Here is a 27,047-nt window from a genome sequence, read left to right as displayed (position 1 = left end):
TGCAAATTTGACTGTGCTTGCACAATGGTCCTTCCAAATCCAATTGGTTGAGTTCTTAGATAATGTTTGTCTTATATTCCTTATCATTGCACTCATCATGTTTCTAGTTGCTGAATTTGCTTTTCTTTTATGGAAAATGAGGTGGAAAGAAGAACTTTATTTGGAGGATGCATAGATTCGTGTTTAGAGTTTAGATGCCAGTTTGCTTTAAGTACAGTTGCTCAATCTTTTTACTTGTCATTACTCATTCCCAATCAAAGCATCTTTGTGTAACTCATATAATTCTACGTAGAATCAGTTTTACAAAAGCATACTAAAATATGAAAATTCACGTGCATTTATTTTCATATAAAGTTTATAGCTAAGAATTGTTAGATAATTTGACAAGTTTAACTAAATTTTTATTTACTGATTCTCAACTATTAATTTCACATGAAGATAACTGTTTGTGAGTTTCTACCTTAAAAATATACCAAGTTTTATATGACTTTGTTCCTTCTGTTATGGGATTTATTTATTTTTGAAGCTTCTCTTTTCTTTTTTCTTGTGAATTGATATGCTATGCTATGCTTGTATTGCAGGTTGTCAGTGCACATGCCTCACATAGATGCAGATGCTAATCCATATAAGCATCAATTGTTGGTAGATAGTTAATGATTGGAAGGATGCTAATATGAATTGTATTATATTACAATACTTAAAAGAAATGAGACCTTTCAGCTTTAGTTGATGGTGACTCATCATTAATTTATATATTTATTGTTTTAATCATGTTTTCCTTTAACTATTAAATAGATTACAAAACAATAATTATTAAAATATGTAAGTAGTGAATGTTGTCATTAATTAAAGTTTAGAATGCCACTCTCTGGAGTATGCAATAGATTCTGAAGTGAAGTTGCAGCAGTTCTCAACTGCTATTTTCGTTGACTCGAGTACTTTTTTTCATTTTGAGTTTATCAATGTTTGCTAATCATCACAATAAAGGTAGATAGAAATTGAGGGGCAATTTGTTGAAATGGTAATGACTAGGTTGGTAAGAATTTCTCATAATGCAGCAGTAGGTTCTATCATTAGTCAGAATTGAAGTAGATCAAGCTTCAAGCATATTATCTACATGGTATTCTAAGAGAAAGCAATAGTTTCTCAACCGGATTTGTAATCTCTACTAAGACACCTGCATGTAAACATTACATATAGTTTGTTTCTACTTTTTGTGTATTAGTAATGTTGAAGGTTAGTTGATAGGGATTGCATTGTATCTAAGCGTTTGGTTGCATATCACATGCTAATGGAAATGAATGTGGATAAATATAAAAAGTAAGTTCTTGTAACATAATCACGGATTAGCATCATTAAACCATTGAGAATTTTTATCTTCTATAATACATAATCACTTTGTTGATGATTAAATTCAGACCAACTAATCAACAATCATATAATCATCATCACAATCTAATACAGAAATAGTTTCATCTTAAAGAACAGTCACAATGTTCAAACCCTTACCCTACTCCTTCCTTCTCTTCTCTGAAGTTCTTTAAATTCAGGTCCATCAAAATGAAGGCTATACACTACATGCTGGTTGAGGAAAAGATCCCATGTACTAGTGGCAGAAAATGGACATTCAGCTGCCAAGGAATTTGGACCTACTTATGTATATGGGAGGGACATTCAACCTTGTGAGATTCCAGAACAAATCTTGCTGCTTCTACAGCTACCTGTCCATTGACATAGTGATGCCGGCAAACCGGCATGTAGACATCCCCTCCACCAATCAACTCGACCTGTTTCTCCTGTGTCTTCCTCAGGGTAAAGAATGCACGCTTTCCACAGATTTCACATAGAGCAGTTAGTTTAGTTACAGTATCAGCAAGGGGTATTATATCAAGGACAGAACCAAAGCTCCTCCTGCCAATAAATATGTAGACACACAATTAGCATGTACTTCTTGGTACTATAACTTCCAACCATAGCAACCTTGATCCTTATCTTAAAAGGATAGGAACATTTGAAATTAGAAATTCTAAGTAATAATACCTCAAATAGTTACCATCAAGTCCTGCAACTATCACTGTTTTGCCATCATGATCAGCAGCTTCACGGCAGAAGTCATACAGGTCTTCAAAGAATTGAGCTTCATCAATACCGATCACATCCAACTGTCATTAACTATTATTTGTTAGGATAAAAAAAAAAACCAAACCCTAACATTCAAGCAGTAAACTGGTATCAGGTAAGCCGATAAGAAGCCTTAGATGGTAAAAGTATGATACCTTCTCGTAAGCCTCAATTCCAAACTTCTGCTTGAATGATGATAAGTTAGTTAGGGCCCAACATGGTAATTTTGCACCATCATGTGTAACAATTGAATCCAATCCATATCTTGTATCCTTGCTTGATTTAATTATTGCCACATTTCTGCGAAAGAGGATGGTTTATTAATACTTAGAATCTGCAGAAAAATACATCATCATAAACTCCACATAGATGCAGGTACCCCCAAAATTCTGTACTCATTATGCAAGATTGTCAGCACTACAAGGCACAATTGGGGTCTATAAAATTGAATGTTATCAAATAGAATCTACCTAGTCTTCAACTCATCATGTTCATATAAAAATCAGGATTCTCACAATGCAATGCCTTGAAAATCCTTGTAGAAGATAAAGGAATTAATCTGGGAACTTTCATCATGGGTGATAACCAAAAGGCAAAATCAGACAGCATTCCTGGGAACTCACTTCCAATATGAAAATATTCCAGTAAATGCTTCAACTGACTCGGTAATGGCATCAGGTGAGGCACAATGCTTGCTTAATAGCATGGAAAAGGAACCAGAATTTGAAGACTGAACCAGTCAACCAGCTAGTAAAAACAGAACATATGTCTGCTATGTATGCTTCCAAGAGATCACAGTGATCCAAAGGAACATAGATCGGCAAATGCATAAAACCAAAGCAACATTATTTCCATGCTGCTACAGAATATATGGCCATTTGTTTCACTTCCACTTCAAATCCAGAACCTGCAATTAGGCAGCTTTGTTTGCAAGACAAAGCATCGTTTAAATGCCAACATCATGATGTCCATTTCCATCGAGGCAAATCCAAATTATATCCAATGTTTCATTGCATAATGTATGAGTATATCAGTTTCCACTTGAGTCAGGAATATAACCAGCATCCTTTAAGATACAGGTGATCTCTCTAATTACCTGATAAATCTCATCAGCTTGTTGATGAGATTTATCACCTTTAAAGAAGAAATAAACCTCACTTTGTACCTCAATCCTGCTATAACCAGGCTCCTTCATAATCCCTGATTCTCTCATTGTAGCCCTAACTTCCTCAACATTTTCCCACAAGCCAGAAGAGGCATAAGCATTTGACAAGACAGTATACTTTCCAGCATTTACCCGTTCAAATTCAAAAAACTTCTTTGATGCAATATTCAATAATTCTACATCACCATGAATCTTACAGGCCCCAAGCAAGGCACCCCATACAACTGAATGCTCTTTACAAGGAGACTTCAGAACAAAATCATAAGCCTCTCTTAATTTCCCAGCACGCCCTAAGAGGTCGACAATTGCCGCATAATGTTTTCCTTGTGGCATAATTCCATAATCTCTTATCATTGATTGAAAATATTTATGCCCTTCATCAATTAAACCACCATGGCTACAAGCAACCAAAACTGCAAGAAATGTAACATAATTGGGTCTGAAGCCTTCAGATAGCATTCTCTGAAAAGAATCTAAAACTTCCATTACCCTTCCATGCTGACCATATCCAGATATCAGAGTACTCCAAGTAATTGTATTTCTACTCAAACATTTCTCGAATAGCAACCGCCCGTCACAGATACAACTGCATTTAAAATACATGTCTATCAATGCACTGTTGATCACTACATTTTCTGTAATTTGAGACTTGATCATGACAGCATGAGCTTGCTTCCCAGGTTCCAATGCTGCCAGAGTTGCACAGGCTCTGAACACCGATGCAAAGGTATACTGATCTGGTCTCAAACCAGCCTGTCTCATCCCACAGAAAAACTCCAATCCAACTTCTTCAAGGCCTTTCTGAACATATCCAGCCACCATTGCATTCCATGGAATTAATCCTTTGTCAGCCAAATTATCAAACAAGAAGCTTGCAGTTTCTAGATATCCTGATTTTGCATACAATATCAGCAATTTGGTCTTCAAATATTCGTTGGGAACAAATCCAACAACGATCATTTGTGCGTGTATTCTTCTGCCTCTCTCATACTGTTTCCAGAAAATACATTCCTGAAGCAACAGAGAATAAGTCCTTTGCTGCACCGGCAACCCTGTTCGGCACAACAGCCCAACTGCCTCAGCCAATCTCCCAGATACACATAAACCTTTTAAAACATTATCCAAGTAAGGGTCGGTTCGGCGTGGCTTGACCTGAAAGCTGAGAATACCTGAGCTGTGACTATCACAACCATGGCATTCGAAAGCATAACTAGTCTTGTTTCCATTCAGAACCAAGTCACAAACTCAACACATAATGCTTTGGCACTACCACAACTAGAATTTACTATTTTTTTTCACATTTTTCTATCTAAAAGCCTAAACTAAGTTGAAAATGAAATAAATTTCGGATACCGTTGGTTTAAACAAAGAAAGTTAAGGAGAGAATAGAAAGAGAGTTTACTTGCTGTTGGCAGATTCTGACTGAATCCGACGGAGGAGAGTGGTGGTTTTGCCGGCGAACATGGGGCCCACTATGACGTGGATTTCACCGGACGGGGGGCGAGTGGGTTCCGTTTGCAAGGTCCGATTTTGAGCTCTGGAAAGGAAGGAATTAGATGAGAAAGGTGTTGCCTTGAGGCTTGGGAATGGAAGCTGTTGCGAGTTTTTGCGGAAGATGGAGTCATGGGGGCGTGAGAAGAGAGAGAAAGGAGAGGTTTTGGGAAGATGCGGTGATAAAGCTGAGAACTTTGGGTTTAGAATTGACTTCATGATTCTCTCTCTCTCTCTGTCTCAATGGTGCTCAGGGGGAAACAAGGGTTTAAGGGTTTTGCAATTTTTTTTTTTTTTTGGTGACTTAGGGTTTTGCACCTTTGGTGGCCTAGGAAGGGGAGAATTATTCCATCATTTTTTTTTTAAATTAGAAGAGAGACTCAAATTCAAAATTTTTAGATGAAGATAAAAAGACTATATTATTTGAGTTATAGTTTGTTGACATAAATTTAATTATTTAATTGTGTATGTATTTAACAAATAAATTCGCTTATATATTTTACTTACATAATAAACCTATCATATTATTTTTTTCATATAAGAATGTAAAAAATACTTGCGTAATTCTATAATACATTTAACATGTGCTTTAAAAATTTTGTTATTTAAACTTAACTATAAGTTAAATTGGTTAAAAGTGTGATTATTTTTTCTCAAACGATAAATATTATTTTATTAATATAAAATAAAAGTGTTTTCATAAGGAAGTATAAAAGAATTAGGTATTTTCATTTATTACCAACTGTGACTGAAAGACTAAGAGTTTAAAGAATAATAAAGTAAGAGTAAAGAAAATTATCAGCATCTATCAGGTATGGCTTACGAGTTCACGCACTAAATTGCTGGCGTCTTTCACTATCTCTGGTGCCGGGCTTATTACCTTCTAAAAAATACACCAATTCCTCGCTTTTCAAGTACTCCAACACAGCGCCGCTATGAAGAGGGTCTTTTGTCTATCGTCGAATTGAGTCGCTGCCCAGGATAAGACTCATTGCCATCAATTGAAAAAGGTCTCTTCTTTTCTCATCCATAGGTCAGGGGTTATTAAGTTTAGGCTCCATATTATTGAAGACAGGGGGCATTGGAACAAAGTATGAGAAATTGATTCAGCCTTCAACATGCATCTTGGACAAGTGGCAGAAGTGAATGCGAACCGGCTGTGAACTTGTTGCAACACTGGAAGCTTTTCATGAAGACTTTTTCATAAAAAAATCTTAATTTTATGTGGTAATTTCAATTTTCAAATGCTATTCCAAACTCTGTTGTGTATGTTTTGGGGCCTCAATGAAGTAGGAGAATGAAAGAATCCATAAGCAATTTTGTATCCTGACCAACTTCATATATACCAGATTTTGTCCAGCACCAATTAACTTCATCCTCCTCCTCTGTTGGTTTGATTGAAAAAATTTTATTGCATATATCAACTGAAAAAATCGACTCAATCAGATTTCTATTCCAACTTCTATCAGGATTTAGTAACGCACTAACGTAATACACTTGCAGATTTGGCGGGATTGTGAGTGCATTTTGAGGGACATTAAGGGGCACTGGTGTTGGGAGCCAGGGGTCATGGAAGATGCGAACATTAGTGCCAGAGCCTATTTTCCATAACAAGCCTTTCTCGATCACCTTGCGCCCTTCAAGAACACTTTTCCAGCCCCACGACAGTACGCTTCCTATCTCTGCATGTAGGAAATCTGTATATCTGAAATATTTAGCTTTGAGCATTCTTGATAGAGTAGAATTAGGGTATTTCATTAGACGCCAACATTGCTTGCCCAATAAAGCCAAATTTTGCGCCCTTAGGTCCTTGATCCCCATCCCTCTATCTTTCTTCGGTCTCGTCATTGTGTCCCATTTAATTCAAACCATTCTTCGTTCTGCGCCTTTTTGACCCCACCAAAATTGCGAGAGCATGCTATGAATCTCAGTCAACACTCAACAGCGTGTCCGAGAGCTTGAAACAAGAGAGTGTATAAATAGGAATCGCCTCCCCCACCGCTCTCAATAGCGTGTGCCTGCCACCTGATAACAATAGACTTCTTTTCCAAACCATAATCCTCTTCTGAACTTTATCCTTGATAGCTCCAAAGGTTGCTTTCTTTAATTTTTGAACTATAGAGGGCAGTCTCAGGTATTTGTCTTGTACTCCGATATGTTCAATATTTAGTGTCTGAGCAACTGCTAGTCTTGTGTTCTGAGGTGTGTTGTGACTGAAAAAGATAGCTGACTTATTCAAATTGGCTTTTTGCCCACTAAAACCCTCATAGATCTTTAACAATTCTAGAATACTTTGGCTCGTATTAGGTGCGCTCTTGCAAAAAAGGATTGAATCATCAGCAAACAAAAGGTGATTAATTGTTTGGCATCTCTAATTAACTTGAACTCCTTGAATTAATCTGTTTTGCTCTGCCTTGTGTAGTAAGAAGGAAAATCCTTGTGATTATTTTGTGTGTTAAAACTTAAAAGTGTATAAAATTGGTCTATTATATAACATTGCATGATAAAAGGTAGATGATTTTTTTTTTTTTTTTTGGTCTTTGAAAAATACCAAAACAATTGTCTTTTATTTTATTTTATTTTATTTTGTGGTAATTTTGGGAGAGTTTTACTTAGTTAAAATTATCCAAATCAAGTGTACGTTAATTAGTTCAATAAATTAGGCAAATGAATTATTATGTATTAAATTAGTTCTTCTTTTAATTAGATAACGATTTAACCTGCATTTGGTTATGAGAATAAGAATAAGATAAGACATTAAAAATAATATATAAAAAATAGAGATATAAAATTAATATTTTTATATTTTGTTTGGCGACAAATTAAAATAAATTATAAAAATTTAATTTATTATTTTTTCATAAAAAATATAACAAAAAATATAAATATAAAAATTTAATAAAAATAAAAAAATTACATCTTTTATTAGTGTTTTCGTGTCTTTATTATAAAAAATATACAAAATATACTAATTTAATGTCTATAAACAAGATATCTTTATTCATATTTTATCTGTCAAACATAATTTTATATTTTGTATTCTTATCTCAGTATCTTATGTCTTTAAACAAACACACTCTTAAAAAATATCATGTTTTCACTTAAAACTTTTGAGAAGTCAAAATTAAAATAAGAATACAAAAATTGGAGATTCCAGTATCCATTAAAATTGGAGCATACTTTTCTTGATTTGATGAGCACTTTAAGAGTTGTTAATGGAGATTGAGTGAGAATCAAACCTGATGCTAGTTTTATTTAGATGCAGGTAGTATAGTAACATTGGATCTTGAACTAAACAGTATATTGAACATAGCTCAATTATGTATATTTTTTACTAAATACAATAAAAATCCTTAATTTAATTTTTGTTTTTCAATCTCAATTTTCTTTTTAAATACTACTTTATAGTCTTAATCTTGCACAATTTTATATATTTTGAGCAAAATGGTCTTATATTGACTTTAAAAGTTGTAAAAAAACATCAATCAAATTGGGAGTAAAGTTAAAAATTAAACTACAGAAAAATAGTTAAATGATTTCATATAAAATATGGTTTTTGGGTTATTAGAAAACCCAATTCATCTAATCAGTTTCACTCCTGTTATTATTAGGTCAAATGATTGTTTTATCACAAAGTAATGCATACTTTATAAAGAGAAATGGAAAAAGAATAAATTGGAAACAAACTAACATGGATGATACTGTTTGTTAATTAATAGAAGATGATTCATGGTTTGCACAACCTTATCTCCAACTCAAACATGAGTCTAAATTGTCATCAATCATAGTTGGCTTATGGCTGTAACCAATCATTAATCCCATATTATAGTTGCATCTGATCTAATATGACCAATTTAGAGTCATTCTTATATCCCTTTATTAAGATTTAATATCCACCTTATCACAAAACATGGAATCAAGGAGACATTTGACCCCTCTCCTACATTATTACCCCCACATGGTGGTCAATTATGCAAAAATGTATATATAGCTGGAAAAGGAAAAAAAAATTTTTAACAAAATTATTATTATTTATTATTATGCAAAGGCATATTGATTCCAAAACCTTGCAACCACCCATTTTATTTTACCACCAATCCAAATTATCTAGACTATGTTCACGAGGTATAAGCTTCATTTGGAATTTGTGTCAATGTCAATTTCATGTATAACTTCCTTCCTTTTTTTTTTGTAATAAAAAAAAATTCTTATCAATGTTTAAATATTTAATTTTAATAATTTTATTGTTTTTATATTTTGGGTTGAAAGGAACCCAATGTCTCGTTATGGTGAAGAGGAGGGACCGACCTAGGTTAGAGAAAAAGGAGGTATTTGCCTCCACTGAATGATGAAATTTGATAATAATTATATATGAATGAATATATTTAATTCTATTATTATATTATTTTTGTCCTCATATTAAATTATAAATTCTTTTTTTGAGAATTATGTTAAAAAACATATTTTGTTAAATTTAATATGTAATTATATATATCGTGTTAAATTTAATTTAATATCAAAACTAAAAATAAATAGTGATAATATTCTTTTTAAATAGTTAATTAGTTAATTATTAAACTAATGCTTAGTTTTTTAAATATAAGTGAAATTTTTATTTTTTTTTAAATTGGTTGAAATAAAAAATATTATTTATATATTAAATAATAAAAATGATAAGAAGTTGACTTTTAGTTATTCAATATTAATTAATTTTTTAATTATAAAATTGTCAATTTTTTTCAGACTTGAAAGCTAAGATTTAAATTTTAAGATAAAGATAATTTAAAAAAATTGACTGATATTGATTGAAATTAATTAAAAAAAATTAATTTTCTAATTGAATTCTAATTCATATCCTTTGTTTTAACTCTTATACATAATTATTATAAATATAAGTAAAATTATTAATTTTTTTATGTATATATATAATTTTAGTTTCAAATTATAAATATTTTTTGTAACTTTCAAATTATAAATATATTGATATTTAATAAAATTTATTTTAGTGTATTTTTGTCCCAACTATAAAATTTTTTTAGATCCCTTACTAGTAAAGGGTATGTAGTGAATATTAAGATAAATGTACTCAAACATCACACCAGTCACCATTGACCAAACAACTGTTCTCCAACCTCCTCTTACAAACACACTCCATAGGCAAACTGGATTACTTGTAGTGCTACTATAACAATTTTTGTCAATTAAAAGTATCAATTAAAATTATTTTTTATAAAAAAAAATTCAAAAGTGATTTTAGTGTATTTGTTATATTTTTATTAAAATAAAAAAATTCAATAACTTTTACTAATAATTACTTTAACATGTGATCTAAAAATATTTATTATTATTAAAACTTTAAGGATTTAACTTACATACACTTATCATAAAGACACATATTAAAGTTATTATTGATATGTCACAAAAAAAAGTTATCATTGATAAAAAAATTTGTATTTTTATTTTTATTTTAATAATATATAATAAATATATTGAAAATTAAACTTTATCACTTTTCTTATAATTTTTTATTTAATTATTTTAATATATACCTTTAGGATATATATTAAGTAAATCGAATGTCACCAAAAAATATTAAGTAAATCGAATAAATGACTATTTGTATTCATGAAAGATGAAAACGCGTCAAAACTAAACTTGTACTTACGCAACATGTCTTCCACGTGACAAAAATACCCTATCTTTGGAGAGTTAGAGTGTCATGTAGAGTACTTTTGTCACACAGAAGGCATCTTGCATAGGTACAAGTTTAGTTTCGAACTAATGTAAATACATATGTCAATATTTTTATTTTTTATGAATACAAATGGTCATTTATTCTAAGTAAACCCTTGTTATTATTATTATAATTTTTAAGACAGTGGTAATAATTTGAGTTTTAATTTGAAGATTATCGGTCTTGCCATATTAGTAGCAAGAAGCAAGTATAAATTTGTGTGTGAGTATGACAAGAACATTAATGGGTGAGGAATGATACATTTTTGTAAGCGACATGTCTGTCCCTCTCTCCAACTATGAAAATAGAAATAAATAAAGTCTGAGAATTTCAGTTTTCAATCACTTATTCTCTCTGTGGGGTGCCTCTCATCCAATTCCAATCTATAACCCTCTTCCTTCCATTTCATCAGGTTCCTTCTATCTCATCACTTTGTGTTCTTCTCAGCTCTGTTTCCTGTTATTTCTAATTTAAATTACCTGCATTTAGTGATGTATATATCATATGATATACAATTACTTCTTATTATTAAATGTAATGATCTTACTACAAAGTAGTTAATAAAAGTATTTAAATTTAAATTTAAAATGTGCCTCGAGTTTTTTTTTTTTTTCTCAAAATGATTTAATATAATCAAGGTAAAATATAACCTATCTCCAGCTTTTTGGTCTCATTCTTCCTCACATTTCGCAGATTGTTTTTGTTTTTGTTTTTTATTTTTTTTTGTCTTAATTTAATATTTTAATCATTTAATTAAGCTATCAACTCTTAGATAGTAATATTTTCTTCTTTTTCTTTTTAAGACAATAATTTTGTTTTGATATAGTTAAAGAAATAATAATTTTTTTTTTATTTTAACTCAGATGCAGCCCTAAAATAAGTATATTTATTTCTATGTCGCATTGCATTTTATTATTTTTATTTTTCTAAGAGTACATTTAGTTATTTAATTTAGGTTTAATTATTCTATTAGTCCTTGTAGTTTTACCAAATTTTTAATTAGGTTTTTATATTTTTTTTATTGGATCCCTATACTGCTTTTAATTTTATAATTAAGTCCTTCATAGCGTAAAAAATGTTAGAGTTAACTGAATATTTGTTCACAAATTAAATGTATCCATAATTAAAAACCTAATTACGTTGCATATATTTTAGGAGAAATATTCTGTTAATATTTTAACATTTTTTATATATAAAAAGAGCTTACTTAATTACAAAATTAAAAATAGTATAGGAATCCAATTGAAAATAAAAATATAGAGACTTAATTAAAAATTTGATAAAATTATAGAGACCAACAGAGTAATTAGATTTTTAGTTTATTTATTCGAGATATCCCCTCCTTAACTCCTTTCTATTTTTTTATTTAAGTTTTATACTTTATAATTATATTTTTATTTTGACCCTTTTCTTAAAAAAAAAATTGTAAATATGTTTTAATTAAAAAATAAAATTTTGTTAAGACTAAAATATTTTATTTAAAATTTATTAGAGACTAATTTAAATATTAACTCTTCTACTTATATGATTTCCGCATCAAAATAGATTTTTATCAAAGATTACTATAAGTCAATTAAAAGTTTAGGGTAATTCACATAATTAAATCATTTGAGAATTAAAATTACATTAATATCTTAAAGTGAATTAGCTTACATGCATATCCTAAAATAAATCTATATAAATTGAATAAACTAAATTCGATTTATACTTTTTCAACGATTGAATTCGATTTACTATATATATTATATTAATAGTAAATTGAATCTAATTTATTCAATTTATTACTTCTGTAACATATACATGTAAATCAAATTTAGTTAATTTGATTTAGTACGAATACATATTATTGACATTTACTATTTTAAGTTAATTGTTATTAACTTTAAAACATAAATATGAATAAGAAAATATCCCCATTTGAATTTAAATAAAATATCAAAAAATCAAAACAAATAAAAATAAAATTTTGCTGTGTTTTAGTTCAAACTCTAGAAAATTTATATTTTTATAAACTTATGAATGTAAAATAGAATATTAACCGATTTCTAAAAATTCATTAAAAATTATCATTTGACTCATTAGCATCTAAAAAATTATTACTAGAATTTTTGATGTTGAAAAAATTAATATAAAGTATAGCTCTCCAAGATAGCATAAAAGTTAAAACAAATTTTTTCAAAGTCAGAAGTAACAGATATTTATATAATATATAATGACTAACTATATTTATACAATATGTAATTTGAGAAATAATTAAAATACTGTATCAATTAAATTATCATTTAATTTGTGAAATTAAGTATAAAACTTAGGCTTTGATGTTTTTATGCTCTGAAAAATCTAAGTTTAAGTTAGACGTAACGTCGTCAAAGCAATAAGTTCTATACTTAATTTCAAAAATTAAATGATAATATAATTGATATAATATTTTAATTATTTCTCAAATTACATATTGTATAATATATAGTTAGTCACGATATATTGTATAACTATCTGTTGTTCCTAACTCTGAAAAAATTCAAGTTTTAACTCTTATGCCACCTTATAAAGCTATATTTTATATTAATATTTTCAACATAAAAAATTCCGGTAATGATTTTTAGATGTCAATAAGTCAAATAATAGTTTTTAATGAATTTTTAGAAATCGTTTAATGTTCCGTTTAACATTTATGAGTTTATAAAAATGTAGATTTTATGGCATTTGAACTAAAATACAAAAATTAAATTTCTATTCTTATTCGTTTTGATTTTTTGATTTTTTATTTAAATTTAAGTAAGAAATATTTTTTTATTGACATTTATGTTTTAAAGTAGTATATGTCAATAATCTATATCAGTACTAAATCGAATCAACTAAATTCGATTTACATATATATGCTGCAGAAGATTCGATTTACTACTTATGCAGCATATACATATAAATCGAATAAAGTTAATTCGATTTACTATTGATATAGCATATATAATAAATCGAATCTATTTGATTTGATTTATATTGAAAAAACACAAAGTAAATTTAGTTGATTCGATTTATATAAAAATAAAATCGAGTATACATATAAACTATTTTATTTTAAGATATTTATGTAATATTGATTTCTATTTGATTTGTTTACTTCATTTATGAGGGCAAATGAATATCACGGATCCCATTTAATAATTATCTTAGTGAAAAAATAAGGAATATAAGGACATTCCATCCAAATTTATCCTTTTTATCAAATTGAGAAAAGAAATATCCTAGAGCCATTGTGGTGATGAAATTGTAGAGCGCCTAAGGTTAGTTATGCACATGCATTTGTTCAAAAATATATAGTAATGATGTTTTGGTTCATGTAGCTGTTGTATTATTCTCCGGATGAGTGGTTGTACAAGCAATCCCTTCTGTCACTCACACATAACCCTACTTTAATTTTATTTTTATTTATTTCTTTAATTTGAAAGTTGATGCAAAGGTGTATATGTAGAGCAACCACTCATTTTTTTTTATTTTTTGGTTACATTAATGTTTGTGCCTATCCCACTTCCACTTCACCGATTCCATTGATTTTTTTCTGCTTCACCTCAAAATTCATGTCCTTTCCCAAAATGTTCCAATCTGTCAAATTTTTTTGCATCATCACATCACAACCGTTTGATTTATCTACATCTTGTTTCCTTTGACCCCAAGAAATAGTAAATACTAGAATATGTCTGTTAGCTTCCAACTTCCTACCCAATATTGTTAGCTCAAATTGGTAGTCTAGCTTTAGGGGCAAAAAAAAAAAAGTAAATTAGTCTTGAGCAATACTATTGTATAAATGGATAAACATAGGGGGAAAGTGTAAAAAGAAATTGAATAATATTTTGGTGATTATTATAATAGGATAGGACAAAAGATGTACATTACTAAATACTTTTAATGTTTTTTTTTGGTGAAATGGGGTTCACACCTACAAAGACTAAAATACAAAATAGTAGTAAACTTAGAGTAATAAATAAAAAATAATATATACAAAATGGAAATATATGGGGCAAGTTGTAATTTCAGAATGTATAGAATCTATAATCTAATCTCCCCATTTTCTTCGCCATTTGTGCTAAGAATACTTTTAACGTGGAGCCCACTTACTTTCTCCTTTCATCCTCTGGTTTTTTTCATCTAATCTCCCCCATTTTCTTCCGGTTTAATTATATTTATTCGTTTAGATAATTATTTATATATTAATTATTAAAAATAATTGTTTTTGTTAATATATGATAATATATACATATTATAATTTTTTTTTATGTTATCATGGCATCAAAATTAATATTAATAATTAATTAAAAATATAAAATTACTAATATACATAAAATCTTAAATTCAAACCGGTATTATTAATGTACCCAAAAAGAGCTAAATAAAGCAACAATAGTAAAATTTTTAAACTTTAATATATTGAATGTAATAAATTTATAATTTTTCTAATAACTTAAATGGCATTTTTCATTTTGTGATATTCCAATTTTATTCTTTTATTTTAGACGTCAAAAAAGAAATGATTTTTATTTTCATTTTTTGTGCCCATACCTATTATGTGTTTGTGTGTGATGCACAGGTTTCAGGCTTTCACAATTCACAAATCATAATTCAATACATACACACATATATATACACACCATTGCTGGAACCAAAGCCATAATTTGCAAACGCAAAAAAGAAAAAAAAAACAACAAAAGGGAAAAAAAGAAGGAGGGCCTCTCGCCCTCTCTAACTTATTCATGCTTTCTCTTGGATCTTAGATTCCCATCAATTTTTCCTCTTCTGGGTTGTCTTCATTTGGTAAGCTTTTTTCTTCATCTTCACAACTTCATCACCCATTTTTGCTTTTGTTGTTGTTCAGCTCCACTTATCTTCAAAGTTCGGTTCTTTTTGCAATTTTGGATTCTGGGTTCATCCTTTTTTAATGATCGGTGATGAAAAATATAGTGCTTTTTCATGGATGCAACTTCTGCTGCAGTTTTCTAACTTTTATGTGTTGAACTTTTTTATTTGGACTCAATCAGCATTATGTTGCCATGCTTTTGACGATTGTTTTTTCTTACCGTGTCTGAAATGAATATGAAGTTTTGTTTTTTTATTTTATTTTTACTTTTTTGTGTGTGTGTGTTTTTCTATGGATATTATGAGTTACTAATTGGATCAAATCCAATCCAATATATCGTTTCATATATTTTGTTGTTACTGCTTTTTGTGTATGCGTTTCAATGTTTGTTACATAAGAAGAATAATGCATCTTTTAAAGATTTTTTTCATTATATATATATGGGGTTAGAGATAGAATTTGATTGGGAAGAGTGTGGTGAAAAGTGCAGAATGGAAATGGACCCTGGCAGTGGCAAGCTTTTCATTGGAGGGATTTCATGGGACACAAATGAAGACCGACTCAGACAATATTTCCAGGGGTTTGGTGATGTCGTGGAAGCCGTGATCATGAAGGATCGGACCACCGGGCGTGCCCGTGGCTTCGGCTTTGTTGTTTTTGCTGATGCTTCTGTTGCTGAACGAGTTGTTATGGAGAAACATGTCATTGATGGCAGAACTGTAAGTTTGCCTGTCTCTGTTTATATGTGATTATGTTTTTCCCAATGTGCTTGTGCTTAAAGGTTCACTGTTGTATTGCTTTCTGTTGTGGCAAAATGAATCAAGATGCTTCTTCCTCACAATGATAAAGGATTCAAGCAATCAGATTTATTAAATCGGATTATTGTGATTGTTGATGCATTACGATGCAACTTCAGTTTTAGAAGAGATTGCGATTTTGAGCCAAAAAGATTGATATTTGATTAGTACTAGTTTGGTTTTACTTTTTGTTAAATCTTTGATGAGAATTCGCATTATGTGTTCGTGGTGGTGAAGTTTAGATGTTTGGCATCATATTTTAAGAATGCAGATTTGTTGCATTTGGACACGATTTGATTCCTAATCTAGATCAACAGATGCTTGAGCTGTCACATCGTTTTGTAGTTTACTTCATTGAATATTTTTTCCTTTTATTCCTTGTGTCAAAGGCTAAATGTTGACAAGTTAATGGTAGGAATTAATGTGAATAAGCATGGAGAAGATTGAGTCTTGATTCTAAATATGCATTCTACTACACATTTTTCTTAAATTCAATTCCTGATCCATGATCTTTGTTATTTCAATAATGCCCCTCTTAATTATTATTTAGTAACATGATCTTGAATTGAATTCTGTTGTCACTTATTCGACATGTAGGTCGAAGCAAAAAAAGCTGTCCCCAGAGATGACCAGAATGTTTTGAACAAAAGCAACAGCAGTAATCACAGTTCACCTGGTCCTACTCCATCCCGTACAAAGAAGATATTTGTCGGAGGTCTAGCATCCACGGTTACTGAGAGCGACTTCAAGAAGTACTTTGATCAATTCGGAATAATTACAGACGTGGTTGTGATGTATGATCATAACACCCAAAGGCCTAGAGGTTTTGGATTCATCACCTATGATTCGGAGGAAGCAGTTGAGAAAGTTCTATACAAGTCTTTCCATGAATTGAATGGTAAAATGGTTGAGGTTAAGAGGGCTGTACCAAAGGAATTATCTCCAAGTCCAAGCAGAGGCCAGTTAGGTGGATATAGTTATGGTCTTAGTAGAGTAAGTAGCTGCCCCAATGGTTTCATTCAGGGATTTAATGCAAGTGTAGTTGGAAGGAATGGACTTAAATTAGATGGAAGATCAAATGCTGTTACTGCTGGCCATAGTGAATATCCTCTTTTCGGCCATAGTTATGGAACAGGACTCAACTTCGAGCCACCATTGACCCAAAATGGAACTTCAAACTTTACTTCTACCTTCATAGGGCGAACAATGAACTCTTCGTTCGGTGGTAGTCCAAGCAGGTACAGCAATGCCATAGGTTATGCTGGTGCAAATGTAGGCAATAATTCGGCCATGAGTTCTACAAGTCAGAACTTGTGGGGAAATGGGAATCTTAACTATGCTTCTAACCTTACAAATTCTGATTCTCTTTCTGGTTATCGGAACGAAAATTCAAGCATGGCTTCTTTTGGTAGTATAGGACCACTTTGGAGTTCCTCACTTGGAACAGATCAAACTGGAATTATCGGCTCCGGATATGGTAAGGGCAGTCTAAGTAGCTCTGGAGATGTGAATTTAGGGTCGAAAACAGTAGGTTATGGAAAAAATAGCGATAACATTGTTACGTCAGGTTCTTCATATTCCTTACCAAATGGCAGTTATGATGAGGCATACAATGTTGCTTATGATGCTGGGTCATTTTACGGGGACAGTATGTGGAGAACATCCCCTTCAGAATTAGAGGATTCCGGCTCTCTTGGCTTTGGCATTGACCATGCTGTTTCAGGCTTAATGCGCAAAAGCTCTGGCAGCCACATTGGAGCTTATGCTGTTGCCAACACTCAACCAAATAGAGGTAGTAATGAACTTCTCTTTAATAATAGTTTTAAAGTATAAAATTAGAAAGTCCTCATTGTTTAAGGTTTTTCCACAAGATTACAACTGAAGTTTGGGATTCCTTTTCTTCCCTGTCATCCTCCATATAGTGGATGTTTCGTCCACTAGATCTTGTCAGTGACATTTGGATATTTAATGAGAGTTTGAGTATTAAGATACCATGTTGAAAAGCATCTGTTCTAAAAGCTTATGCTGTTAACTAGAGGTACAAGGGTACTTTGAAATTGAGATGTAGATAATGCACAAACCCACTATGTTCTGCTAAATCTCAACTTATTTTATTTCAAAGAACAGAGATATCAAGGATCAAACTCTAGAATATTTTGGTTATAGAGGCTCTAGTACCATGTCGAGATTGTGGGTGTCAGGAAAGAAGAAGATAGAGAATAAAGGCCATATTACCTTGTTATAATATGATGCAACTACAAAGCATCAATTCCTTTATTAGTGATGGCAGAATCCTTAGCCTACTCTTAGATATGATATTAAGTTATTAACTTTAAACATGTGCTTCAAATTGCCATTTGAAATATAAGCATTAGACTCTTGAACTTTCCTAGTGCAATGTGAACAACTATGGTATATAATAGAACATGCACTATGGAGCCATTTATACTCATGGGAATCCAAGTTGGAATTGTAGTGTTTGTGATTACCTTTATGCTTAACTTGTTATATATTCCACAAAAAACTGAACTCTTTTTTTTTTTTCTTGCTTCAGGAATTGTTGCCTAGGAAGGTTACACCAAGAAGTTTAAAGATTTCAGTGAATTATGTCTGGTGCAGAAGGCGAATGAATTTGGAAAAGCTTAAAAATTTAGTGCTTCTAAAAAAATCCATAGAGCTTAGTTGGTTGCAAATGTTGAATAGCTTGCAAAATACATACAGCACTTAACAAAGGGCTTGAGTGAAACATAGGTTTTTTCTTTTTCTTTGGGATTTTGAGAGAGACTTGTAATCAGCATTCAGCAGCAGGTTATGGAGTTTGTCAAGAATGTTCATATGGCAGTCACAGAGCAGCACACACAAAAAAAACAAACAGGCCTACTTTACCATTATTGCATAGTGTCTTTCTATTTCTTTCTCTTTTTTCAGTGTGATGATCTCTCACAGTTTATAAGAGATACAGGGTTGATTTGTCTGTGGATTACTGAATTTTATTATCAAGGGATTTTCATCTGAGTTCACTTAATAATAATTGATTCATCTACTACCCATTTTTTTTTTAAATCTTGGATATTTTTACCTTGAGTCTTTCCATACTTAGACAACAATCCTTTTTCAGTAATGTAAGCTTCATTTCATTATGCTTTTGAAACCAAGTACAAACTATTTGAATAGAAGTTTTGTTTGTAGTTTTGATAATTATACAAGTTCATTAAAAGATGTGTTTTTTAATCACTTTGCACAACACCTAGGGCAACCTACCTTTGTCAGTTATATTTCTCCAGAATTTTAATAATTTTCAAATCAAATGTGTGTCTTAATCCAATGGCTAAAGTTATAAATAAATAACAAAATTTTTATTGTTAGTCTCTTTAAACACTTTAAGCAAATAATGTTATATTGTTTGTTAAGAAAATTTTCAAGTGTACCGGTGTTTCGTTGATTTTAATTATAAAAAGTATATATAATATATATAATTAAGATCAATGGTTAAAAATTACTGAAACACCGGTTTACCGGTATACTTAAAAATTTTCCTATCTGTTAACTAGGTAAATTTTAATACTCTATTTTGTTATGTTTTGTATGATTGGTTAAGATTTAAAATGGTAACTTGTTAATTGGGTCAACTATATTTTAAAAAAAAAATCAAATGATTTTTTTATATTTTTTACAAAAAGAAAAACAAATAACTTAAAAGTAATAATCGTTATTTTATTTATTATCACTAATAATAGGTCATATTTTAAAAAGGGTTATACTCCTTATTTTATTCGGAACGCATTAGCATTTGCTTAGTTAATCTTATATCTTAATTACTTTATTATCTAAATATTTTTCTCTTATATAATTAAAAGTAATAATATGCTTACCAGATTTTACTTCAAGTTAATGGGTTTGAGAGGGTCAAAAGTCAAAACAAAGAAAGAAGTTAACAAATTAAGGATGGCAATGTAGAAAACGGAAGACAATTCCCATTTTCGGATGTTCCACCTCATGTCTTGAAACTTCTCATCTACGCTGCGGGGGAAATTCCTTGTCATCCCCAATTCTCATAGAAATTACCTTTTTCAATAAAAATTAATATCAATATTAACATTAACTAAATCAATTGCTATGTAAATAGTATTATTATAGTGGGTTTGTGTTTATAAATATGTTATTGGTACTCAATGCCATCAAAGTCAAGATGGCCGAGTTGGTCTAAGGCGCCAGTTTCAGGTACTGGTCCGAAAGGGCATGGGTTCGAATCCCATTCTTGACATTTTCATATTTTATTTCTGGTCTTATGTTATTATACACAAACAACAGCTTAGGCAAACAATTAGAGTTTGGGAATTTGATTTCACCAACAAATCCACAACAACGTTGCTTCGTGTGAAGTTCATGTAATGAGTTAGTGTCTGCCTCATTATTTATTTTTGTAGTGCATTTAAAGAAAATGTCGAATGAAATTTATATATTCATCTAACTACTCTCAATTATCACTACACCTGAATTTCACTCTTGCTTTTTATTGTAGGTGGATGCATGATATCCTGAAATTTATCCTAATTATACATAGCACAATTAATTAGTACATTCTTTATTGTTAAGTTTTTACATTTATTCATTTAATTCATAATATAGTTTGTTCCGTTCATGCTTTTGCTACTTGAATAAAATTTTGTAGAGGAAATGATTTTTTTTCCCTTCTTTCTTTTTTTAATTTTATTTATTTTTTTTAATAAATTATATCCATAACATGAAGGACAATCTTGTAAAATAGGTACTTTGCCTCTAGTCCTCTACAAATTAGGGGTTGGTTTATTCCATTTAGACTTGTCATTTAAAATAAAAGTTCGGTTTATCTAAGAGATGTCAGCTGAGCTAAAATGACCAATTCCGTTTGTTTTTTATCTAATAAGAAATTTTTTAATTAAAAAAAACTAAAGAAAGTTAATTTTTGAATTAATTTTGAGCCAATTCTTTTCCTTTTTAAATACATTAATGAATTGGAGCTTGAGATATTTTAGTTAGAACTTAAGATATTTAACTGGGATTATTAAAAAAGTTGTTAAAAACATTTAAAAATTTAGAAGAAAATAAAAAGAAAGAAAAATTTAAACAGGTTAAATAGGACAATCCATTTATTTTACGAGACAATTTATTTATTTTACAAATTAATTAAATTGAGTTCGTTTTTTTTTTTTTGGTCGGTGGATTGAACAACCCCCAATTTTAGGTACTCCAATAGATTGGACAACTTTCAATTCTAGGTACACAATACACACCCACACACTCCTCATATACTTACCAATTTTTTCTTCTTGGTTATAGCTGATAGGACTCGAACCTGACACCTTTGAGATGGGGAGGGAGCAGAATGCTGTGTGAGTTATGGCTCATTGGCAAATTGAGTTCGTTAAACACCATGTTCACAAATTTTTTTTGAACCGAAAACTAACTCATTAAAAATGTTAAATGAACCAGCTCAAGACTCGGCCCATTTAACATACTACTAATTTATTGAGACAACACACACTTTTATTCTGACCAAAAAAAAAAAAAAACAACACACACACACTTTTATTGCATATCTTCTCTTAAATCTCATTTTAATTTACTCCACCACACCTTAGCTTTCCTTTTAAAACTCAATCATGATCAAATTAATCCTTAACATTAGTTAAAGCTTGACTCTGGATTAAGTCTAATTAAACATGACAATCACGAGAATTTATTTCTAGACTTGTAGTCAAATTAATACCTTTTACAGTATCTTTAATTTTTTTTTCTTTCCCTCTAAATTCTCCTCACACCTAATCTTATCCTCATTCTAACAAGCCAAAACTAGTTCAAATTTACTGAGCATATATTTAAATTAAATAAATTTTAAATATTCAAACAAATATATTATTATTCGCCATTAATCTAATGAAAATTTAATCAAAGAAAGGATAAATTTACCTAAATTAAAAAAAAAAATTGAAAATAGAGGTACGTTACGTAAATAGGTATAAAGAAACTACTGTCTAACTCTTTATTCGGGGAATAAAGAGATTAATTATCATTATTGTACAAAGAAACTTTAAGAAAGATTAGCTTTGTTTTGGAATAGTAAATAAGCTCCTGGAGATATAAAAGGTTCCTGCGAATATTTTAGCAGTGTTCCTATATTGGTAACATATATATATATATATATATATATATATATATATATATATATATATATATATATATATATATATATATATATATATATATGTAGTTAGACAGTAGTTCTCTTTTGGCCTTAGCACTTGCCATTATTATTTGATTGATGTGTCTCTATAATATTCTTAGATATATTTAGCAAAAATAAAGAATTTTGTTTTGTTGTCAAACCTAGATTATTCTTACGTTAATTATGGGATAAGTAACGGGTGGTGAAGCAAGTAAGTTCAATGAAAGCTTCTTAAATCTTAATTAATAAGATAAGAAATATGTTTTTTTAGGCCAACAGGTAGAAGTTGATATCACCATCATCATAATTATAATAAATATGGTTTCTAGGGCATATGCCCGTTGGCCGGCAGTTAAATTTTTGTTAAAAATCTACATATTCGAATTTTCAATTTTTCCACTATATGTTTTTAGGGGAGTCAAACACTACGAAAAAAAACATTAATTACAGTCGGATTAATATGTTCATTATAGAAGAAAATTGTGTGCTTCTACAATGACTTGAATTCAAATGTCTTTTTTTTTTTGTCAGCCGGTTCCTAAAACAAAAGGTCCATGGAGGGACATTTGTCAGTTGCAGATAAGAGAACAACAAGCGAGAAATAAGATGGTCAGAGGGTTATCATTAGAGCTAAGAGATGGTAGAAGAATTCGTTTCTGAAAAGATAATTGGCTATCATGTGGTGTGTTGCAGGATGTATTTCCAAGTCTTTTCTCGGTTTCAAACCAAATCAGATCTGTAATAGAAGACTGTGGGTTTTGGGATGGTTGGAGTGGATATGGAACTTTCATTGGAGAAGGGTACTATTCCAATGGGAGTTAGAATTAGTTAACCAACTTCATGGAGTTCTACAATATGTCAGGTTAACAAGTGAGAGGGAGTACAGAATAGTATGGAAATTTGATAGATCAAGAGTTTATTCTACTAACTCATTTGTGTAGGTTTTGTAAGCTGAGACTCTCCCGGAGGATATTATGAGTTATAGTTTCACTAGATCTATATGGAGAGGACTAGTACCACCAAGAATTGAGCTATTCACCTGGTTTGTGTTAGTTGGTAGGGTCAATACTAAGGAAGATTGATTAGATTGGGCATTATTGATCATAGGGATAAGATTTGTGTTTTATGTAAAAAAGAAACTGAGAATGATTTTTACTTATTCATTGGCTGTGAGTTCACATGGCAGGTGTGGTGTGCTTGGTTATACGCCTATAATAAACTTTGGTCTATTCCAGGAACCATTAAGCAACACTTTGAGAGTTGGACAGGAGCTCTTGTTAGAAAAGACGAACGTAACAAGTGGCTGATTAGCTTTTTTGCTATCATTTGGCATACGTGGTTGGAAAGGAATGCCAAGATTTTTAAGAATCAAGAAACAGGCATTGCGGAAGTTATCACCAAGTCGATTAAAATCTACAAAGAGTGGGTTGACTTTGTTCCGTCTAGTTGTTGATGGCAATGACGGAGATAACTATGGTTTCTATTTTAGTGTTTGTATTGTAATTCTGAACTTTCTAAATGTTCCACCTTACTGTGTTAAGTTTTTTGTTTCAAAAAAATAAAATAAATTCACCGCTAAATAAATTTTCGTCTGACACTAATTACCGATAAATTTTTTGTCGGAGTTTTCAATAGATTGTCGAGTCTGAGTTGATGATTACCGTCAGATTAATCTGACAATAACTTTGGCGCTATTTCGCTTGACATGGTGCCAAAATTTGCCGTCAGATGAAGCTTTTTAATTTTAATTTTTTTTGGCACAATTTAGCCACAACTAACAGTCAAATCAAATTAACTCCTGTTAACAAAATTATTATCAGAAATATAAAATTAGCATAAATCAAAAAATTATTTTATTAAAAATAAATGGTATGAATACAATAAAATGTCATAGAAGTAGAGTACTGTACCCTAAACAAACAAAAATGTATAAAACCCTAACCCCTACAGATCTTGATAATCGTCGTCGTCGTCAGCGGCGTTGTGGTTCCCCTGCTGAGACGACGGAGTGGGTGCTATCGTCGGTGCCCCACCAGCAGCGTCACTGCTCAAACCAGCAATGTCGCTACCTCCAGCGTGCATCTACTGGCTGTACTCCTCTATCTGCTGTTGCCTGTCGCAACCGACCAAGCTGCTTTAGCTTCTCCATCAGGTCCGAGCTGACGGCAACGCGTGCAAGAATCTCTTGATACCTCTGCTCAGACTGCTCCTACTGGTGGTGAAGCTCTTGTGTTAGCTTCTGCACCTCTTCCCTCAGGTCGACAACTTTCTAGGGATTAGCAGGGCTGGTGGCAGAGGCAGAGGTAGGGGAAGCTGCCAACGCGGACGAGCAGAGGCCACTGGCAAAGAACAAGCCCAACTTGAAGCGGCAATTCTTGTGAGGTTCAGAGGTTGTCTCACACCAAATATTGTCGGGATCCACGACTGAGATCTCGGAGCCGGCTTCGTCGGCTCCACTAGACGGCTGAGATTGCTAGGTCACGGCCTCCAACCTCTGTTGATACTCCTCCTGCGTCATACACGTTAGGTATGATTAGGATAATACTTAAATAATTGACATTAAACTAAATAAAGTTAAAATTTAGAATTAATTTAAACTCATGTAATGGGCCGCTGACCACTCGTTAGCAAATCTCTCCTTGTTTGCCTTCAAAATATGGGTATACTTGAAGGTCTCCGCCAGTGTCACCTCACGATCCAATGACTTAGACTACAAATTAATATATCAACTAAACAATAAAATAAACGAACAAGTTAAACAATGACAGACAAATATATATGAAGCAGGAAATCTTAATTCTAATTTCGAAAACATAATTTTAATTTTTTCAATTTCATTGAAAATCTTATAAAAATTTCGACAGAGTCTCCCCTGAAATTTGGATTTAGCCATCCTTGAAGAGTTCCATCCAAACCAAATATCCATCATTATTTTCACAGTCAAGCATTTTTCAAATAATTTCTTCAGCAGAAATCAGCAAACAGTTCAATAATCCAATATTTTCTAGCAATCTCAAAACCTAATCTAACATATTCTTACCTATCATAACCACCTAAAATCCACTAAAACTGAAAATTAAATTAATAAACTCTACTAACTACTTTAGTAACTTGATAATCAAAAAAGGAAATTAAACTGACGAAGCAGTTCTATATCAGCTCAGTTCAGTTCATACAGGACTATATAAGTATATATCAACATAACAAGTAACTTATAAAATAATTGAACAAATGAAAAAACTAATTCAAGTAACTACCATAACATAAAACAATGTCAAGATTCTTACCAATCTCGTCTTTATCTTCATGAAGGTCCTTGACCCACCCGTATACCTAGACGACCTGGGCGAAGCCCTATTGGCGATGTTCGTCAGACGGCGACGCTTGAACCCCTCGTTATCTCTAAATTGAGCCTCCAGTTTACTCTTGATATTTGGAAGGATCTACAATATCAAGTGGTCTTTTCCGTGACAAACATTGCTTATCATTTGCTGAAAACATCTGGCTGTCCAGTGGTCATATATCTTCTGAATCATGAGGTTATGCTCTGCATCTCATATGAATTTTAACTGCACAAAGTGATTCACCAACATTAGTTAGTTGGAATAAAATACAGTTCAAATACAGTAAATTAATTCTAACCAAATTGGGTTCTTACCGCCTACTTCTGAAACCAGCGCTTTCTAGTCTCAGTCGGGATCTGTGTGTAGCTCGTGTAAGAACCGGAGTTTTTCACGTAAAATCGTGTTAATAAAATAATAATTTTAGTGCCGGAATGGATTCAAAATTTAGAAGTTTTAATTTGAAAATTTAAAGGTGAAATTTGATTTCAGTGAATTTTTCTAAGTTGGAAAATGTACCTTTTTCAAAAGATTTTTATAAAAATACGTACTGGCGCTTAAGCTGGCAGTACCAGCTCTAGTATATCCAGTATCACGTATTTTGGGAAAATAAGATTTTTAAAATTGATTTATTATTTTGAAAGGACAAAAATAATTTAGAATCGAAATCTGGACGCTAAACTTAAAAGTTTTGGCCCAAAGTGGGCCAAACGGGTTAAAAACGCTAACGGGTTGGACCGGACCCAACATATATAAGCTCATTAAATGAGCTTTTCAGCTCATTTCCACCCAACTAAGAGAGAGAGGCGCGGTTTGAGATGAGAGGAGAGGGGGAGGGGGGATGTCACTATTCACCTCCACTTTCCGGGAGCCATAACTTGAGCTACGGAAATCCGATTGACGAGTCGTTTGCGGCCACGCGAAGCTCTCGTCGAGCTTTTCATTTCTATCTAAGAAAATCTTCTAAGATCTTGAAGCCCATACTTCAGTTTCCTGCCCTAACTTTCTACGTTTTTGGAGTTTGGTTTTTGAGTAGATTTTGTGATTTTGCTTGTTTAGGTGATCTCTAGTAGCAGGTAATTGTTGGATTTTACCCCTAATCTCGTTGGGTAAGGTATGGTTTCACTAAACCCTTGTGTTTAGTTTTTTTTTAAGCCATAGGTTTCATGTTTGTATATTATGTGATGTTAGATTGAGTTTTGGTATTTGTTGGAGTTGGTTGAGGCTTTGGATCGAGCTTGGTAGCTTCGTTTTGGTGTTTGGTGCGTTTGGAAATCAGCCAAGGTATAGTTTCGGTTTTTTTTATGTAATATGTAATGTTTTTGGACACTTAGACTAGTTGAC

The 27,047-nt window shown here is 31.4% G+C and overlaps 2 protein-coding genes and 1 non-coding gene across 4 annotated transcripts; 2 read left to right on the top strand and 1 right to left on the bottom strand.

Moving 5' to 3' along the window:
• Nucleotides 1–1,328: 1,328 nt before the first annotated feature.
• LOC112742171 (thymidine kinase a) lies at nucleotides 1,329–5,174 on the bottom strand. Of its 2 annotated transcripts, none has more exons than XR_011870565.1 (4): nucleotides 4,689–5,119; nucleotides 2,277–4,445; nucleotides 2,041–2,162; nucleotides 1,329–1,911 (listed from the first exon to the last, which is right to left on the bottom strand). XR_011870565.1 is itself a non-coding variant. In XM_029291983.2 (4 exons), the coding sequence occupies exons 1-4, from the start codon at nucleotides 4,994–4,996 to the stop codon at nucleotides 1,650–1,652; spliced, it is 837 nt and encodes a 278-aa protein (XP_029147816.1). In that variant the 5' UTR covers nucleotides 4,997–5,174; the 3' UTR covers nucleotides 1,329–1,649. The 2 variants fall into 2 exon arrangements, 1 of the variants encoding a protein (XP_029147816.1); XM_029291983.2 differs by having other exon boundaries at nucleotides 2,277–2,421; nucleotides 4,689–5,174.
• A 5,579-nt stretch (nucleotides 5,175–10,753) lies between these two features.
• On the top strand, nucleotides 10,754–19,203 carry LOC112741311 (uncharacterized). Its single transcript, XM_025790236.3, has 5 exons — nucleotides 10,754–10,923; nucleotides 15,094–15,317; nucleotides 15,851–16,079; nucleotides 16,755–17,949; nucleotides 18,712–19,203. The coding sequence occupies exons 3-5, from the start codon at nucleotides 15,852–15,854 to the stop codon at nucleotides 18,723–18,725; spliced, it is 1,437 nt and encodes a 478-aa protein (XP_025646021.1). The 5' UTR covers nucleotides 10,754–10,923; nucleotides 15,094–15,317; nucleotide 15,851; the 3' UTR covers nucleotides 18,726–19,203.
• A 1,137-nt stretch (nucleotides 19,204–20,340) lies between these two features.
• Nucleotides 20,341–20,421, top strand: TRNAL-CAG (transfer RNA leucine (anticodon CAG)). The gene has a single exon. It is a non-coding gene; the product is annotated as a tRNA-Leu (tRNA).
• Nucleotides 20,422–27,047: the final 6,626 nt, after the last annotated feature.

The sequence above is a fragment of the Arachis hypogaea genome, chromosome 14, assembly GCF_003086295.3.
Source record: "Arachis hypogaea cultivar Tifrunner chromosome 14, arahy.Tifrunner.gnm2.J5K5, whole genome shotgun sequence".
In the NCBI taxonomy this organism is placed as follows: domain Eukaryota; kingdom Viridiplantae; phylum Streptophyta; class Magnoliopsida; order Fabales; family Fabaceae; genus Arachis; species Arachis hypogaea.
Note: the sequence above shows the minus strand (reverse complement) of the source record. Positions and strands in the feature narration are given on the sequence as shown.

Bases quoted from the DNA above. Each gene is read 5' to 3' on its own strand.
- LOC112742171 (XM_029291983.2), bottom strand. From the start codon at position 4,996: ATGAAGTCAATTCTAAACCCAAAGTTCTCAGCTTTATCACCGCATCTT. The intron at 2,163-2,276 runs GTATCATACTTT...AGTTAATGACAG, and splicing joins GAATTGAGGCTTACGAGAAG to TTGGATGTGATCGGTATTGA. The intron at 1,912-2,040 runs GTATTATTACTT...ATTTATTGGCAG, and splicing joins CTTGATGGTAACTATTTGAG to GAGGAGCTTTGGTTCTGTCC.
- LOC112741311 (XM_025790236.3), top strand. From the start codon at position 15,852: ATGGAAATGGACCCTGGCAGTGGCAAGCTTTTCATTGGAGGGATTTCA. The intron at 16,080-16,754 runs GTAAGTTTGCCT...TTCGACATGTAG, and splicing joins ATGTCATTGATGGCAGAACT to GTCGAAGCAAAAAAAGCTGT.